Below are 17,865 nucleotides of genomic sequence, written 5' to 3'. Positions count from 1 at the left end.
AATCCTCTAGAATTTCCTCCCAGATGACACTTTTTGGTACCCTGATTTGACTAACTGTGTGTATCTGAGTCTAATAAAGCTAATGTCAGCTGATGGGAATTAGATGACCTTTGGATCCCTCTGAACAATTTGAGGTCTACAGGACAGTACAGGCAGAGATAAGGTGAGAGGATGCTGCCTCCAGACTTACTAGCTATATGGTTATATTAGTCTGTTCTCAACGCTGCTGATAAAGACATACCTGAGACTGGGCCTTTTACAAAAGAAAGAGGTTTAATGGACTTGCAGTTCCACATGGCTGGGGAGGCCTCACGATCATGGTGGAAGGCAAAGAGGAACAAGTCACGTCTTACGTGGGTGGCAGCAGGCAAAGAGAGAGCTTGTGCAAGGAAACTCCCATTTTTAAAACCATCAGATCTCATGAGACTTATTCACTATCATGACAACAGCATGGGAAAGACCTGCTCCCATGATTCAATTACCTCTCACCAGGTCCCTCCCACAACACGTGGGAATTATGATGAGATTTGAGTGGGGACACAGAGTGAAACTATACCAATGGTCTTTGCAAATTACTTGCTTCAGTTCCACCTAAAAAAAACAGGGATAATAGTATTACTGACCTGACTGGATTGCTGTAAGGACTACATGGCGTAATGCGCCATGCAAAACACTTGACTGGAAGCAGTCATCAGGGTTGAGCTGCAATTGTTATGCTTCCAAGCAGTTTATTATTAATAGAAGTAGTCTAAAATTTAAACTTTATACTAAATTTACCTCTCTCCCAATTTGTTTTATTTAGTTTTACTTTGAGAAGCACATTTTAAAAACCTGTCTCATTACTAATGTGTAGCTTTTTGGAAGATTCTACAGTTAGCAGCTCCAGCGCCATCTTCCTTTTTTCCTTGAAATGGTTGGTTCTATTTGAAGGTTCATGCAAAGAATTAGTAGCTCCAAGAACAATTCAACAGTTGGATGACACGAAATATAAAGTTAAATTGAATTATGATAAACGTTTGCTAAATTGCACTTAACTGCTTATTCTTTTTCATTTTTCTTTTTCTTTAGCTCTCACTTGAAGTTTAATAATCTTACCCTGATTTCAACTCATGGACTCCCAGGAAAAAAACTTCTGGACACTGAACAAAGGAAATTTTTAGCCAGCGAGTATGAATTTTATTTGCTTTTTCATTCTGAGGCCTAAATGTTCTACTCTTTGTGCAGTCTACTTAATGCTAAGTAGTAGATTTCAGATTGGAAAAGGAGAAGTGGTGGGGCTTTTCTCCTGGAGTTCAGGCATCACTTAGGAGATACAAGTACCAGTGTGTTCACAAGCAAGTGGCCAAGACTGGCAGGCCAGGGCCACCAGTTTGTATCTGTGGGAAGACATCTGCCCTGTTCCAAACAATTGGGGTGGAGCCTACGGACCCAGCCAGCCCTGCCTTTGGGCTCTAAGTGACACTATGGGGCAGTGGAGGTTGGTGACTACATTTACATCCGACAGGGCACCTCACTGGGATATGGATCCCACAGCTACCCTGGCCATTTGTACTCAGCAGCTGATCAGGCAGAGAACTTCCATGCCAGTCTGGGTGAGCTTTATCGTCTTCATCCCAATAGAATCACTATTTGACAACATCTGTTCTGGAAACTACCATGTCTTTATCACACAGCTTTCATTCATTTTAATTTCCTGTAGCAAAACATGGGTAGAAGAAATATTAGTTTCTCTGCCTCTAGAAACAAGCTCCTAATTTTTCCAATAAGGAGGAAGGAAATTGTTCCCTCCCAGGGGATTCATTTTAGATTCCATGATGAAGGGACCCTCTTTCCTCTGTGAAAAAGAGTTGTTTTGCCCTCAAACAGTGAGAGAAAAACCACAACTTCCTTGCCAGCAGAACCGGGTTCATTTCCACTTACTAATTTTATCAGACTATAGATTTTTTCTTGAAGGATGTCATTATGGTACAAAAAAGGGCATGGGTTTGAGCCAGGAGGATGTGGATTCAGATCCTGCCTCTGCCACCAAGGACCTGGGCAAGGAATTTCATTTCTCTGAGCTTTGCTTTTTTTTTTTTTTTTTTTTTTTTTTGAGAGAGAGTCTCGCTCTGTCACCCAGGCTGGAGTGCAGTGGCCGGATCTCAGCTCACTGCAAGCTCCGCCTCCCGGGTTTATGCCATTCTCCCGCCTCAGCCTCCCGAGTAGCTGGGACTACAGGCGCCCGCCACCTCGCCCGGCTAGTTTTTTGTATTTTTTTTTTTGTGAGCTTTGCTTTTTTTGATCATGAGCCATACATGAGAAGCCAAGCTTGCTGGATTTTTTATTAAAATTAACATAACACCAACTTCTGGCCAAGAACACATTCCCTCCATTTCCCTCTTTCTAAATTACATGATTCCCAGGAAATGCTGGTTTTATTGGCAGCTGTCTTAAGAGGAACTTAATTCCATCAGCGTAGTGAAAGTTTCCCTCAATCCCATGTTGGGTGTGTGTCAGGAGGAAACAGCTACTGAGGGGGCTTTCTGCAGGTGTGACACTGCACGGGCAGACTGAGTGGGTGGAAGCCCCTGGTGTCCCTGCTGCTGTCCCTGCCTCCACATTCTCAGCACAGCAGCCAGAGCAAGGCTGCAGAAAGCTGGCTCAGATCACATCGCCTCCTCACAGCCCAGAACGGCACTATCCAATATGGTGGCCACTAGCCGCGTGTATTTAAATTTAAATTATTAAAATTAAATGAGATGAAAAGTCGGTGCCTCAGCTACATTAGCCGCATGTCGCCAGTGGCTACCATATTGGACAGAACAGATAAGAACATTTTCATCATTGCAGAACGTGCTGTGCTGCTGCAGCCTAAACTCTGTCTCCGTCTACTTAATTATCCAGCCTCACCTTTTATCATTTTTGCCCTTTTTCTCCCCATTTGGGCCACACCAGCCTCCTCGATGTTCCTCAGATGCAACAGGCAAGTCCCCACCTTGAGGTCTCTGCTTTTCTCTCTTAAATGTCACCTTTTCCATGGGGTCTATCCTGACCGCCCCATCCATTTGCAGCCAACACCCCAACACACTCCAGTCCCTCATACTCTGCTCTGTTTTTTTCTTGCTACTTAAATCCTCCTAAATATTGTATTATTTGCCTTCCGAAATAATGTTTATATTCAGAATCCATCAACTATAATATAAACTCCACAAGGGCAGAAATTTTTGCCTTTTTATTCATTGATTCATTGATGTATACTCAATACCTGGGACAGTCCTTGGCACACAGCAGATGCCCAGTAAATAATGTGGAACAGAGGAAAGTTACCTCCAGAAATACCTGCAAAACTCCTCTCAAGCAAGTGTTAGGGACTAAATAATACAGCCAGATCCCTTTGCATGGGTAACTGTATGTCATCATATTTCTTAGAAACCACATATTTCAGTAAGATTGAACCATAAATAGGAGATGCCTTTCAAATGGTCCTCATAACCCCGATAAAGGAAATTATCTCTGATCATGGGGTTTCAAACGGAAAGGTGCAAATGACATTCATAAATTTAGTAATTTAAATCCCTGATTACAAATACTAATTTTGAACTTGTTAACCAGTGTTTTAATTTATTATTGTTAGAATTTTTCAACCATTTCTGTCTTCTTTCCCACCCCCCACATCCAGCCTCTTGTGGAGGTGCTAATGGCATGTCTGTGATGGAGCCAAAAGGAAGGCGGTGGGAGAGGAGGAACAGGAAGCACGAGAAATCCACTAATTGGACAATCAGCACTGATTAATTTGAAGTTAATTGTGATAGTCCTTTTTCTAGGAGTGTCACAATTAATCTTTTATGAGAATTTCTAAGGTTCTTTCCAGCTTGGAAGAGTCATGACTCCATGAGGTGCAGGTCTCCACTGACTCATCTGTGGCCCCCAGAGCTTGCTTCTAATTGCACACCTGGAGCTTTGGACTAGGCTTTTGACCATAAGGTTGGGGGCACTATAACCTAGAGCAAGCGGCTACTCATGTATGCGCTTTCCAGAAATTTCCCCATTCTCCATTTTTGCTTTTTTTCCTCCTCCCTATTATCTGTCCGCAGAACTTTCTATGAAGACAATCTTTCACATTAGTTTTGAGTCACGGTCGAGCTCACTTGAGAAACGTGAAGTTTCACCGATGTGCCTTCTTTGGTGCCTTCTCTCTTTTTGAGCGAAGCCTAGTGGAGGTATTTCTCTTACCACCAAGCCATGAGTCAGGCCCTGCTATGTTAGAATATTAAAGCTTATTCATTCTACTTAAAACATAATTTTGGAAAAATATCACTTACAGTCTTCAATATATAGTTTCACTCACCTGGTGACGAAATTAAGGAAGGTCCAGAATGGATAATAATATCCAGAATGGGTAGCAATCACTTACACAATGATATTTTAAACTAAGAAATGGCCAGGTAATCCCAGCACTTTGGGAGGCCAAGGTGAGAAGATTGCTTGCACCCAAGAGTTGAAGACCAGCCTGGGCAACATAGGGAGAGTCCCATTTCTACAAAAAATTTAAAGTTAGCCAGGCATGGTAGCTTGCACCTATGGTCCCAGCTGCTCAAGAGTCTGAGGTAGGAGGATAGCTTGGGCCCAGGAGGTCAAGGCTACAGTAAGCCATGATTGTACCACTGTGCTTTAGGCTGGGTGACAGAGTGAGATCTTGTCTCAAATAAGTGAATAAAATCATTCAGTGTAGTAACATATTGTAACAGCAATCACCCCACATTCTTCAACACTTCCTTTTGTAAAGGACTTAGTAAAGTTTCCTAAAAATCAGTGGTCCCCAATGCCATTCCCACTAGACAGAGCTTCACATTTTAACTCTCAAATATGCATTCTGACGTGATCAATGCTACTGTCCTACTGTCATTAAAAATATGATTGTCTTCACCTTCCACAAATTTCCCCTGAGAGCCTTTATCTTTGGGCACAGCCTCATAAAACGAATCCCTGTGCACTAACTGTATTTAACTTTTCCTCATCATGGCTGGCTTACAGCAGGGATCTGGAGCAGGTAAGAACAGTCTTTCATGGGTCTCTCACAAATGTGGGAAGCCATGACATTTCCTGTATTCCTATAAAGCTAGCGAAATGGTTTTTACAAGAGAATTTCCTCTCACTATCCATTATTTTCCTGTGATAGGCCAGTCCCTGATTTTCTTTTCTTATTAAGAAGAAATTTTCTTGTTTTTAAGTTGTTTCACAGAGCTCTTTCACAGGTCCTGTAACAAGGTCTAATATGTCCCCATGACTAGAATTCTCTTTGTGTGGTAAGACCAGGCTTATGTGCAGATCAAAAAGAAGAAATGTTCTGTCATTACCACTTCAGAATCTTGTTTGCCTCCAAAGAGAGTAAAGAGGGTTCTGTCTCATTAATATTATTTAGAATAATACTCTTCACATATGCATCCCGCCTAACAAAGCAGCCTGTCTTACATTCTCACAGTCACTCCTTATAGCGGTCAGCGGTGGAGGCATGTAGGGAGAGCTCATTCTCCTGTGTTAAGAGGTGAGGTAACTGAAGATAGCAGGCGGACACAGAGTCCAGGCTTGTCAGCAACACAGACCATGGCAGGGTTCTTTTTGAAGAGGACTGTGCTACCAAGCACAGAAGTGGCGTGTGCCTCTAGTCCCAGCTACTCAGGAGGCTGAGGCAGGAGGATCACTTGAGTCCAGGAGTTTAAGACCAGCTTGGGCAACATAGCGAGATCCTGTCTCTAAAAATAAATAAATAAATAGATGAATAAATACAAATTTTAATGTTTTTATATTGAGAAAAAAGGAAGAAAAGAATCATACAGCCTAAATTAAAAGAAGCACTTAATGTCCTATTACCTTAGACTCTCAGTATTCAGAGCAGAATCACTAAAAGGTGGTTTACCTGAGGTCAATCCTTTCAGAAAATTCTGGAAACAACCCTCGCAAAACTCTTTAAATCCAAAGCCACAAGAAACTCACTCTTATCATATTACGTGAAAGCACACAAACTCTGCAACAGAGCCCAGAAAATGAAAGCCAGTGCAGCCACAGCACCCTGAAGCCACGGCATGAATGGCCATCCGGGACCTGCTGGCGGTGGAAGTCTCCGTTCCTGGAAAATCACCTCTGCCCTGAAGAGTGAATCCCAAGGTCTCCAGGGAGTGTACTTGCTGCGAACGTAACTCCCTAATTGCTATATTCTTTAAGTAAAATGGATTTTGTTGTTTTGGCAGGAAGCCATATGCTAATTCTCAGAATGAGTCATTACTGAAAAGTATTAGCGAATAGGAAGGGTTCTCGGTATTCAAGGATTCTGACCCCTGGCTTTGGGAATCCTCAACAATGTCACTTTCTTCCTTCTCATTCCCTTTGAGGCTGTGGCCAAGACACCAATTTAACAACTAAAGTAAATTTACAACCACTATGAAATAGAAGCAGAAGAAAGGTATAATATGAGTGATTTCACACACACACACACACACACACACACACACACACACACACCCCTCCCACCCAGTTGCGGGCTGATCTAAGCCAGGTGGAACAATTTAGCTTTAATGGGACGATGTCAATTTGTGACTAAGTGTTTCATAACGAAAAATCTCCTAGTATCAGTCCTGGTAAACTCACAGCAAGAGCACAGACTCAGCCCACTAGGGGACTTGAACCAGCTCACCAGATGTCTAATTAATGCCCGCTGTCAGCTGCTCAAATGTCACTTATGGAGCTTCTCTCTTTGCAGCCACTGTTTTAATGATAAAGATTATGCGCTGATGTCACTGTGCTCCTGGGTTAATGTCGTGGTGGGCAGAATGACCGGCATAGACCGAGCAGCCAAGCACGTTGTGCTTTCCACAGGCGAGATCGTGCTCTATGACCACCTCATCCTCTGCACCGGGCAGCAGTACCAGGTAAGGCCGGGCACAGGGGGTGCAAGCCATGTGTCTGGAGAGCTCCATGAGAGCCATTCATATGTTTACTGGGGCACACGCTCTCTGGGTAAAGAGCATCCCTCTGCCTGGACAGCTGCTGCTCTAAATTCATAAAAGCACCCTTCAGGGCCGCACACATAACCAGAATTATGTCCGCAAACCCTCCCAGAAACCCATTCCAAGAAAAACATTCTGCTCAAGGATAAAAATCACAGCAAGTTGGAGAAATGTCATTCTTTAAGCTGTTGTCCAAAAGTCTAACACGTACTGCTCGCCCTAGCAGAATCCAGACGCAACCAGGCATGCATTTGTGGTAAATTAATTTATGCCTCAAGAGGCTAACATTTGGCTGTGGCAATGGGCTCTCGCGAAAGTATTGCAAACACGTGCACCTTCTGTCAACCCTTATTTTATTTTGTCTCTCGGTTATGAAAATAGGAAATCTGATTGATTGGTTTCCCAGTGTCCATGCTTTCCTTTCAGTTAAACTCTCCAGCCACATTTGAGTAAAGCATTGCGGGATACACCGAAGCTGTTCAGTGTCTCAGGGCAGCAGATTTTAATATTCCACTTTGTAGTACGCATGAGTGTTTCATGTAGTCTACAGCAGTAAGGTATTTCTCCAGTGACAAGAGGCTTACTCTGTAACTCAAGGATGAGGTCCTCGACCAAGCTTGCGAAACCCATGGTCCATGGGCCCAAGGTGGCTTTCAATGTGGCTCAACACAAATTTGTAAACTTTCTTAAAACCTTATGACTTTTTTTTTGCAGTTTATTTTCTTCAGCTCATCAGCTATCTTTAGTGTTGGTGCATTTTATATGTGGTCCACGATGATTCTTCTTCTTTCAGTGTGGCTCAGGGAAGCCAAAAGATTGGACACCCCATTTAGACCATCTTGTGAACGGTTGTGGATTCGATGCGGGCCTGTGTATGACAGATTTCCTTGACATCGCCAAGTGCAGAGGAGGCAGTGCATGAAGGAGACAGGGTCTCCACCCGGGGATTGTCACAGAATGTGCTCAGCAGCTCTGAGCATCACTTGCTCTGTATTTTCTGCCTTGGCTGCACATTGAGATGACCGGGGTGCTTTGAAAACACATCCATGCCTAGGCTCCGCCCCCAGAGGTTGTTTTAATTATTCTAGGGTGGGGCCCAGTCGTCAGTATTTTTTTAGTGCCCCACATGCTCCTAAGCTAAAGCTGAGAACCACAAGCTTGCACTTTCTTGACTAAGAATTCCTCATCTACACCTTAGAATAGCACCTCTCAAACTGTGCTCTGCACATGAATCCCCTGTGCTTCTTAAAATGCACATTAGGAGCAGGAGGTCATGGAATGGGGAGCCTGAGATGCTACATTTTCTTTTCTTTTCTCTTCCTTCCTTCCTTTTTCCCTTCCTTCCTTCCTTCTTTCCTCTACTTTTAATTCCATTTATTGTTTGATGAGTCTATTCCTGTGCCGTAAGTTTCCATTTCTTCAGTTTCTTCTGGGCTATCTTTTTCTTCTGTGCAGCCTCTTCTGGTTTAGGAACAATCTGTTCCTTTCAATAATCTTCATCTCATTGTGGCAGGCAGAGCTCACACATGGATTAACCTGACCCTGAGCTCTGTGAGTGTGGCCGCACATCTTGGGTACTTTGTTCACCTGGCTATGCTCAATGACCAGAGAATCTACATGTAAATCCTTATGTTCAGCGTGGCTCTCTGCATTTTTAAGCATGTGCAGCAAACATTCAGCACTCTTTTTGGGCCACTGACCTTGTGTCCAGTCCCACTGTTTGGCCTGGACACGCCTACCAACTCCACCCTTGTAACGTCAGAATGGTACACATTGTCTCTATAAAGTGACATCTTTCAGATACTGAAAGATTTCTGTCTCGTTTAATGTTTTAACAAGTAAGAGGAACACTTAAATATCAAAACAAAGTATCCCTGCAGTAAATATTTATCCTTTAACCATAAAAATATGGTATGCTCTTTATATATGCATACCCTGATGGCCTGGGCAGTTTCACAAGTGTTCAGTGGACACAAAGATTTGAACCTCTCGATTTGCCTGAGGTTCACATTTTCACAGATTGTCAGACCACTTAGGGGAACAGGAAGATGCTACATTTCTAACAAGCTCCCAGGTGAGGCCAATGCTGTTGGTGAATGAACAACCCTTTGAGTAGCTTGGATCAACCTCTGAAGAATCTCTCTCCTCTCCTCCGCACCCCTCCCATCCCTCCCCTCCCCTCCCATCCCCTCTCCCCTCCTCTCCCCTTCCTTCCTCTCCTCTCCATTCCTCTCCCCTTCACTCCCTTCCCCTTTCCTCCCCTCCCCTCCTCTCCTCTGCTCTCCTCTTGATTCTCAAAGGGTATAAAAGGATATTTTTATGGTTAAAGGATAAATATTTACTGCAGGGATACTTTGTTTTGATATTTAAGTGTTCCTCTTACTTGTTAAAACATTAAACCAGACAGAAATACCATGCACCCCCTTAGCTTGTCTCCCTGTCACCTGCCTGCCAGGTTCCAGCTGCTGCTGTGACTGCGTACTTTGGAAACTGAGTGGAAGACCCAGCCAGCTGCCCAGAGCCTCGGGCATCTGCCCATGTGTGCCCAGCTGCCCCTGCAGCTTTAGTCTGTGGCACATTAAGCTCTTGCCCTTTTTACAACGGAAAAAAAATGAAATGAAGAAGTGATAAAGGGAGTTCCAATTTAATTTTTCCAGAAGGACATAAAATCAAAGTACATAGAGTGATACAGAAAGGGCAGCTGAATTCACTGGGGAGCTTTTCTCCCCCTTTCCCCATTCTCTTCAACCCTCTCCTGGTTTTGTCCCAATTTTGTGATTTTCTAAAAAACAAATTAAAATAATGAAAACAGAGCTTAAACACAAAGCAAGAAGACAACCTTTATAAAATGTAATTACAAACCGCAGCTTCTAACCAGACCTTTTAAATGGCACACCTCACTCTAAATTGTTGTATAATGTTTTAATATTCAAATACACATCACTATTTTTTATTACAAAAATCCATGCACAAGGTAAAATACTACATTGCACTGTAGGGCTGAGCATAAGGAGAGCTGGTCTCTCTCCCAGCCCACTCTTCCTCCCTTGCCTCAAAGGCAACCAGCTTGAAGCATTTCTTTTCTCAGTTTTTCAGTGGCTATCCGCATAACTCCAAATACAGTAATATGTTTATAGAATGTTTTTCCTTGCTCTGTCAACTTCAGACATTATCTACAACCTCTCCATTTTCAGAGATGGAGATTTAGCTGGCTCACTTTCTGGACTCTGTAACTCCTTCTCCACCCCTCCAATCCATGTTGATCATTTTTGTTGGCAAACACACTCTTGTTTTGAAAACCCCTCTGAGATCACAGGGCCACTCTCCATGACTCATGGACAGTCATGGAGTAGCAGAGATGCCTGCCCCAGGCCTGGATTTGAGGAACCTCATAAATAGGAAGAACAAAAATGTACCAACTCAAAATCAAATGAGTTTGGTGTTGAGCATGAGAAGACTGTGGCATGGACTGTTTATGAGTCGGGGGTCACTAGCAGCTGGCAGGTAGGGCAGGTACTTCCAAGCAAGCAAGAAGAAGAGCTGGGACTGCAGTATACAGTGAGCTTGATGTGGGTTGGCAATGTGACATTGTCTCTAAAGGGATTAATCATGTCTTAGACTGGGTCAGTAATAGTGTGGCATCCAGAATGATGCAGCCCAGGTGAGAGCCTTCTACACACCAGCGGGGAGGAATCCACACCAGTACTGTACCTCCCAGTAAGAGACCTGAGAAAGACACTCCCCCATGTCATTTGACATCACCTACTATAAAGAGATCTCATTTTGAGAATGATTACAGGGGAAAATAAAAGCATGCAGTCAAAGAAAACTGGCTGTTTTAAAAATGGCTGCAAATTCTTTGATGCCTCTTCCATCTAAGAGGTCTATGTCTCCTCTCCTTGAATCTGGGCAGCCTTGTGACTGCCTCGGCCAATAAACTAGAAAGGATGTGACATGGTGTGACTTCTGAGGCCAAGTCACAGAGGCCATACACTGCCTCCTGGATTGTGGCAGCAGTCACTCCTGGAGTCCTGAGGTGCCACGTGAGAAGTTCTGATGCCCTGGGGTTGCCATGCTGGAGACGCCGTAGGTGAGCTCTCTGCCTCACAGTCTCCGCTGATCCCAGCCTTTCGGCCAGCCTTGCGAACAGGCATGTGAGTGAAACAATCGCAGATCCTCCAGATCACTCCATCCACCAGCTGAAAGTTGCCAAGTGACTCCTGTCCACAGCGCACAGAATAAAAGAATTGCTCATGAAAATGCTATCCAAATTTCTGACCAACAAAATCATGGAAAGTTAAGTAGTTGTTGTTTAAGCTACTAAGTTTTGGTGTGAGTTTGTTGAACAGCAAAGGACAACTAGAATAAAAAGATAACACAATAAGAGAAAGAGAACAATACAATATGTGGAAAAATCAGAGGAAGAACATATTTTTGAAAATGTTAAAAAATTCAGGCCCCCCACACACACACACATTGCAGGTAACTATCATCCTCTACACAATTTGATCACCTGGCCTCTGAAATGGGAGCTGAAGCCATTGAAAGAGCAGAGGCAAAGCTGAGAAGGCCACAGATGAGAAGGGAGATGGGTGAATAAGAAAGAATTAAAATGAAATCCCCATCAGAGACAGAACTGCTGCTAAACAGTGATGCTGAAGACAGAGCACTCCTGGAGGGCAGAAGCAGAGGACAAAGGGATATGCTTGGTTCAGGAGAAAACAGGGTCTGATAGGCATGGAGGCAGCATAGAAATAATTGGTTTTCCTGAAGAGGAGACTCAAAGAAAAGGAATAGAGACAATAATTAAAGATATTCTAGAAGAAAGCTTCTTTTTACCTGAAAAACATATTGTCCAGCTGACCACATTCTAGGCAAAACCATAGAAAAATGTTCTCAGTTATGTTCTGACAGAATTTCAATTCTTTCTTAGTCACCCATCTCCCTTTTTGTCTAACCCTGTGGCCTTCTTAGCTCAGCCTCTGCTCTTCTGATGCTTCAGCTGCCATTTCAGAGGCTGGGTGATCAAACTGCATTGGGGATGATAAATAGTTTCTCATAGAATGGCAGAAAAAAATTGAACAAACTTCAAAAGAAAAATAACAGATTACAACCTTTCCCCCTAAAAAAGAACAAAAATAAAACAGATACCAAAAATTTTATCTCCAGCGTTAAATAGCAAAAGAAAATGAAACTAACCTCACAGAATTTTGATGAAAAGTGGTGATTCAGTAATTATACGCCCACCTAAATCTCTCATATTTGAAAATAGCAGATAGCCATTCTTTTATATACAAGGCCTCAGAAAAAATTATCTTCCCTGTTCTTTGCTTAATGTGCACTCAAAATAATTGAGATAGAAAAGAAAATTTAGAACTTCAGTGAGGTGTGGTGGCTCACATCTACAATCCCAGCACTTTGAGAGGCCGAGACGGGTGGATCACTTGAGGTCAGGAGTTCGAGACCAGCCTGGCCAACATGGTGAAACCCCCTCTCTACTAAAAATACAAAAATTAGCCCAGTGTAGTGGCGGGGTCCTGTAATCCCAGCTACTTGGGACACTGAGGCAAGAGAATCGCTTGAACCAGGAGGCGGAGGTTGCAGTGAGCCGAGATTGTGCCATTGCATTCCAGCCTGGGCAACAAAGCAAGACTCTGTCTCCAAAAAAAAAAAAAAAAAAAAAAAATTTAGAATTTCATAATCGTATAAAAGGACAGGTGGCAAGCACCACAAACAATTTATAAATGTAATCTAAATAATTGTTATAAATCTGAGAATAGATGCAAAATAGAAAAATGACTCTTAAGTTAAATTAATCTAATAAAGACCAAGAAGTTGTTGACAATTGGGAGGGAGGTAGCAAGGGAGGAATATGCATTGTCTTAAGTGGAGAAACCCAAAAGTACTATTTCAGTGTGACTCTTATATTTAGAAGAAATAAGATTAAAGAATCCTTTGAAACAGCATGAAGAAATTCACCTTCCCAACACTGCAGAAGATAAAAGGGAGAAAACAAAGGAAAACAGACACAATGGTTAAAAGTGAAGGTGTAAACCAGAATGACATGAGGAGAAAATAGTGGTGAATGTTATGGGTGGATTAGGGTTAGGGCTTCAAACCACCCTGTTACAAGAACCAAGACTCTGTTTTTACACTTAATTCAAAATATAAGAGAAATACCCAATCAAAGGGCAACAAAAGTTTAAAAATAAGATGGTTCAAAGTGCACCAGCAAAAGACTGTCAGGTAAATTTCACACAGCTATTAGAAACAGCAATAACATTAGTGCCCAAGAAAGGGAATTGGAGAAAGAAAAGCATTAAACCTGACCAAGGGTAAAATCCATGATGAGAATATAGAGGTCATGAACCGGTTACCTGCTGAACATGGTTGTATCAGAGGATGTGCCACAAAAACAAGTGCACTTGCAATATGACCTTCGTTCCTTGGAGTCCCATTGAAGAAAGGAAGGAACAAGCTGAAGCACAGCGAGGGATAGGCTCCGTCACTCCAGATGTGCAGCCAGAGGGGTGAAGATTCAGGGTGTGCAGGATGGCCAGCCAGTCCTCAAATACTTGAAGAATTTTCATACGGAAACCAAATTCAGTCTTGTACATGATGGCTCTAGGAAACAGATCTAGGTCCTGAAAGTGACGGGAATGCAGTGTTTATTCATCCTGAGGAACAACTTTCACTCAAAGTCTACTCCAAAGAAAACGGTCAGCCCTAGGAGACAGGAGCCTGCTGCTAGGGAGCCTCAAAGCGGTTGAGCACCTGACTGCCGTTGAGTGTTTACCATGAGACAGACACGTGGTAACGGATGGAACTCTCACGTACCCTGAGGTCACTGCCATTTGCATCCCCGTGTTGTAGTTGAGAGAACCGAGGTGCCATGCCGTGAAGCTTAGGTAGTTTGCCCAAGGTCGGTTACTACAGAGGTGGTAGACTAGGGTCCAAACTCAGGTGGTCTGGCCCTGGATCAAGCACTGTCTCTGTTTCCTTCTCTTTCCCTCTCTTTTCCCTTTCTTGTTGTTTCCCTTTATCTCTCATTGATATGGTGCAAGGCTTATACCTGACGGCTTTTAAAAGTCATTACCACAGAGATTCTAGAGCTTAGTATTTATAGCTACAGTCAAATAAGCAGTTCAAAAAGAAAAAGGTTATTTCTTTCTCTCATTAAAAATATCTGTAGAAAAGCAACCCAGGCCCGGTAAGGTGGCTCCCTGATGTCATCAGGAACCCAGGCCCTTCCATCTTTTTTTTTTTTTTTTTTGACAAGTTCTGACTCCTGTCACCCAGGCTGGAGTGCAGTGGTGCAATCACAGCCCACTGCAACCTTGACCTCCCAGGCTCAGGTAATTCTCCTACTTCAGCCTCCCAAGTAGCTGGGACTATACAGGTGCATGCCACCAAACCCAGCTAATTTTTTTTTTTTTTTTTTGTATTTTTAGTAGAGATGAGATCTCCCATGTTTCCCAGGCTGGTCTCAAACTCTTAGGCTCAAGGGATCCGCCTGCCTCAGCCTCCCAAAGTGCTGGGACTACAGGTGTGAGTCACCATGCCTGGCCCTCTTTCTATTTTTAATGTGTGTTTTCCATTCTCAGCATCTCAAGATGGCTGCTGTGGTTCCAGTCATTCCATTTTCAAGAGGCACGAAAGAGGAAGGACTAGAGCATGATGACTTCTCTCATTACCTCATCCAAGGACTCCTACTTGTATCTCCTGACCACCTCTTAGGTCATGAGTTGGGAAATGCAGTTTTTCAGCTGAGCATATTTCCCAAGAGTCTGTTACTAAGAAAGGAAGAATATTGGGTTAGGCAGCCAGCAGTCCTAGCCACCGTGAATTATTGCTGAGTGACAGTGGCACTGTGCAATGGCAAATCAGTGTGGTTGAAAAGTTATCTGCTGCTCTCCATTCAAATTTAGTGGCACTTTAGTCAGTGGCAGAGACCCTCAGTTTGGATAGCCAGTCCTCGTGGCACTTCATTAAAGATAACCAAGCCCTTATATCAAAGACTGTTCTCTCCTTTGCCTCTTTTTCCTTTTCAGGGCTGGTGACCTCTCTTGACCAACAGGAGTGTATGGGTGTAAGAAACTTCTGCTAGCTTCTAAATGTCTGCCTACAAACTCCTCTTAGTGTTGAAATATGCTATTCAATGAAAGAAAACAGTATGTGATGAACCATTCAGAAAGGAAGCTTCTTTTTACTTTTCAGGGCTGGATAGCTCTGTGGCCCCACAGGCACACATGGAAGAAGGAAATTTCTTGTACTGGCTTCTTAATGTCTCCATACAAATTATTTTTCTGCTAAAAGCTTCCATTCAATGCAAGAACACAGTAAATGATGAACTGGTCACAAAGCAAGCTTCTTTTTCCATAGATTGTTTTCTAATTCACTGAGTTCTTCTAAACTCTGTGCAGACAAATTTGTGTGGCTTTGGAATTTATAATCCTAGCTTCAGTTCTGCCTACTTTGTGAAAATGCCATAATCCCGTTAGGTTTTCTTTAATTGCTCTTATTCTTTATAGTAGAGAAGTACGCAAAACAACTCTACACATTTAAGTGCACACAAGAATTATGTGGATTGTCAGAATGCAACTACATTTCAAGATCGTAGTGAGCTAATTTTCCATTCGGACCTTATTCTTTTTTCTCCTCTTCCTTTTTTGTTTTTGCCTAGACACCCGCTACTTGAAACTTTTAGAAATGAAGGGCTCTCAATTTGTTCTTTAGCGCTGCCACTTTCTGCCAAGGCTTTTTCAATTGTTAAATCATGACTTACTAAACTGATGTAATGTTACCCACATTTTATTTTCGTTTATGCTACCATGCTCCTTGTAGTTCCAGTGAGGTTTCAAAACCTGAAGCACAGTATTCAGTATTGTGCATGTCAAACCTTTCACCAAAGCCTTCAGTGGGCTGCTTTATAATACCTATGAATATAATGCTATCAACATTTTAGTGGGGTATTACTAAACGAGCTATATTACTAATAAGAAAACTTTACCTCCTCAATTTTGGTTACAGTAAATGACCACTATTTATTTAGTTGTTCCCTTTTGCTACATATAATTTCACTGCAGCTTCTTAATGGAGAGAGAATATCCAGCTTTAAACATTGGTTCTGTTTTGCTCTGTTTCATTTTAATTTAATCTAGTTTGAAATTGCATTAAATACATCACGGCAACGTACTAAGGCTTTACAATTTCTATTGAGGAAGTGTATAACCAAAAGTTTCCTGTCAGCTGGAGTTTAGTCAAGCCCCATGAGTTTAAGCACCAGCCAGCATTTGCCTGCTTGTCAAAGGATAAAGAACTTCCTCTACCCCAATATCCATCTTGACCGCAGGTGAACTTATTGCCTGTAATAGCTCTAGGAGTATTCTTGCCTCACAGCCCTGAGGTCTTAGACCCAGAATGCAGCAAGCCAGTAGGTATCGATCTTCCACCAAAGGCCTCAGGGTCCCTCTAGGCTGCCCCTCTGCTTGCTCTCTTTTTCTCCTCATAACCTCCACCTGGCAACCAGTTAAAAATCAGAGGGACCAAGTGGTGGCCCATTTGGGGAAACTCAGGTCACTGTGCTGTTTTATTTGGTTTTTGCAATGACACTTCTTTGTCTGATTTTAATTTGAACCAATATAATTAAAAAAAGATCAGGAGTCTACATGAAAACCCAAGGGCTTGGCATTTCTTGGGAAGTCAGATCTGGCCATACTGGATCCATACTCTACACTGGCAGCAACTAGATGGAGCGGAGTCATGGCTGATCTCTCTGGCCCAAGCACAAACCCTCCAGTTTACCACAGTATCCTTGACACAGAAGACGAGTATCAGCTATCATCCTTTATTGTGTTTTTACTGTTACTTTCCTTACAGTAGAGGAAAGTTTCTGTTCCCACACATATCTGCATCAAAACTGAGAGAAAGATGGAGGGGAATAAAGAGAAGGAGAATATTTCTCTGACAAGACAAGGAATAATTCTATACTTTTCATAAGTAAATAATAATGTTTCCTTCCTTTTCTTTTCTGCCTAGCCCCTCTATACCCTTAAATTTCAACCCTGGATATAATTGTTTCTGTGGCAGATTATTTTTGCCAAAAATGGCCACCACATCCAATTCACTTCCATGTCCTCTTCCAGAGCCTTGCTTCTCCTACATGAAGAGGTGGAGTTGAGGTTCCCTCCCCTGATCCTGGGCAGGCCTTTATGGCTACCTCCATGAATCGAATATGGTGGAAGAGACACTGCTCAACTTCCAAGACTAGGTTGGAAAAGAACCTGGACCTCTCTTTATTGGCTCTCTCTTTCTCAGAACACTTGCCCTAGGAACCCAGCCACCATCTTATGAGGAAGCCCAAGCTACATGGAGAGGCCACATGTAGGTGTTCTGGCCAACAACCCCAGCTCAAATCCAACCTTTAGCCAACATCAACTGCAAGGCAAATCATGACAATTTGTTGTCACATTTGAATACCCAGCATATTTTCCAGGGGAAAGAAAAAGGATTGAGATAGTTTAACTATATTCAGATAATTTCAGGCCCCAGCCCCTGAGTCTTCCTAGCTGAGGCCCCAGACATTGTGGAACAGAGACAAGCCATTCCCCACCTTGCCGTGTCTGAATTACTGTCCTGCATAGGCTGGGAGCCTAATGGTTGATTTTTACCACTGAATTTTGAAACAGTTTGTTACACAGCATTACATAACTAGAGCAACTCCCTCTGATAATTGTTTCTAGGTGCTCATTACACCTGTGTGTGTGTGTGTGTGTGTGTGTGTGTGTGTGTGTTTCTTACTTGGATTAAAATCTGATTGATTGTATCTGGGGACAGAAAAAGACATACTGAACATTGCTATGTCTACTTTTTTTTTTTTTAA

General features: G+C 42.7%; 1 protein-coding gene and 1 long non-coding RNA gene across 4 annotated transcripts in view; one reads left to right on the top strand and one right to left on the bottom strand.

Moving 5' to 3' along the window:
* Positions 1-17,865, top strand: part of CFAP61 (cilia and flagella associated protein 61) — a 293,282-nt gene that overhangs the window by 179,869 nt on the left and 95,548 nt on the right. For all 3 annotated transcript variants that reach the window (XM_074004665.1, XM_074004666.1, XM_005568227.4), the window contains exons 19-20: positions 1,069-1,167; positions 6,737-6,905. In XM_074004665.1, the coding sequence (XP_073860766.1) occupies positions 1,069-1,167; positions 6,737-6,905 (268 nt within the window). The remainder of the gene's footprint in view (positions 1-1,068; positions 1,168-6,736; positions 6,906-17,865) is intronic.
* On the bottom strand, positions 9,612-13,627 carry LOC135965594 (uncharacterized). The gene is made up of 2 exons (XR_010578551.2): positions 13,361-13,627; positions 9,612-11,203 (listed from the first exon to the last, which is right to left on the bottom strand). It is a non-coding gene; the product is annotated as an uncharacterized lncRNA (long non-coding RNA).

Source organism: Macaca fascicularis, chromosome 10 (genome assembly GCF_037993035.2).
Source record: "Macaca fascicularis isolate 582-1 chromosome 10, T2T-MFA8v1.1".
In the NCBI taxonomy this organism is placed as follows: domain Eukaryota; kingdom Metazoa; phylum Chordata; class Mammalia; order Primates; family Cercopithecidae; genus Macaca; species Macaca fascicularis.
The sequence above is the reverse complement of the archived record's forward strand: the minus strand, read 5'-3'. Positions and strand labels throughout refer to the sequence as shown.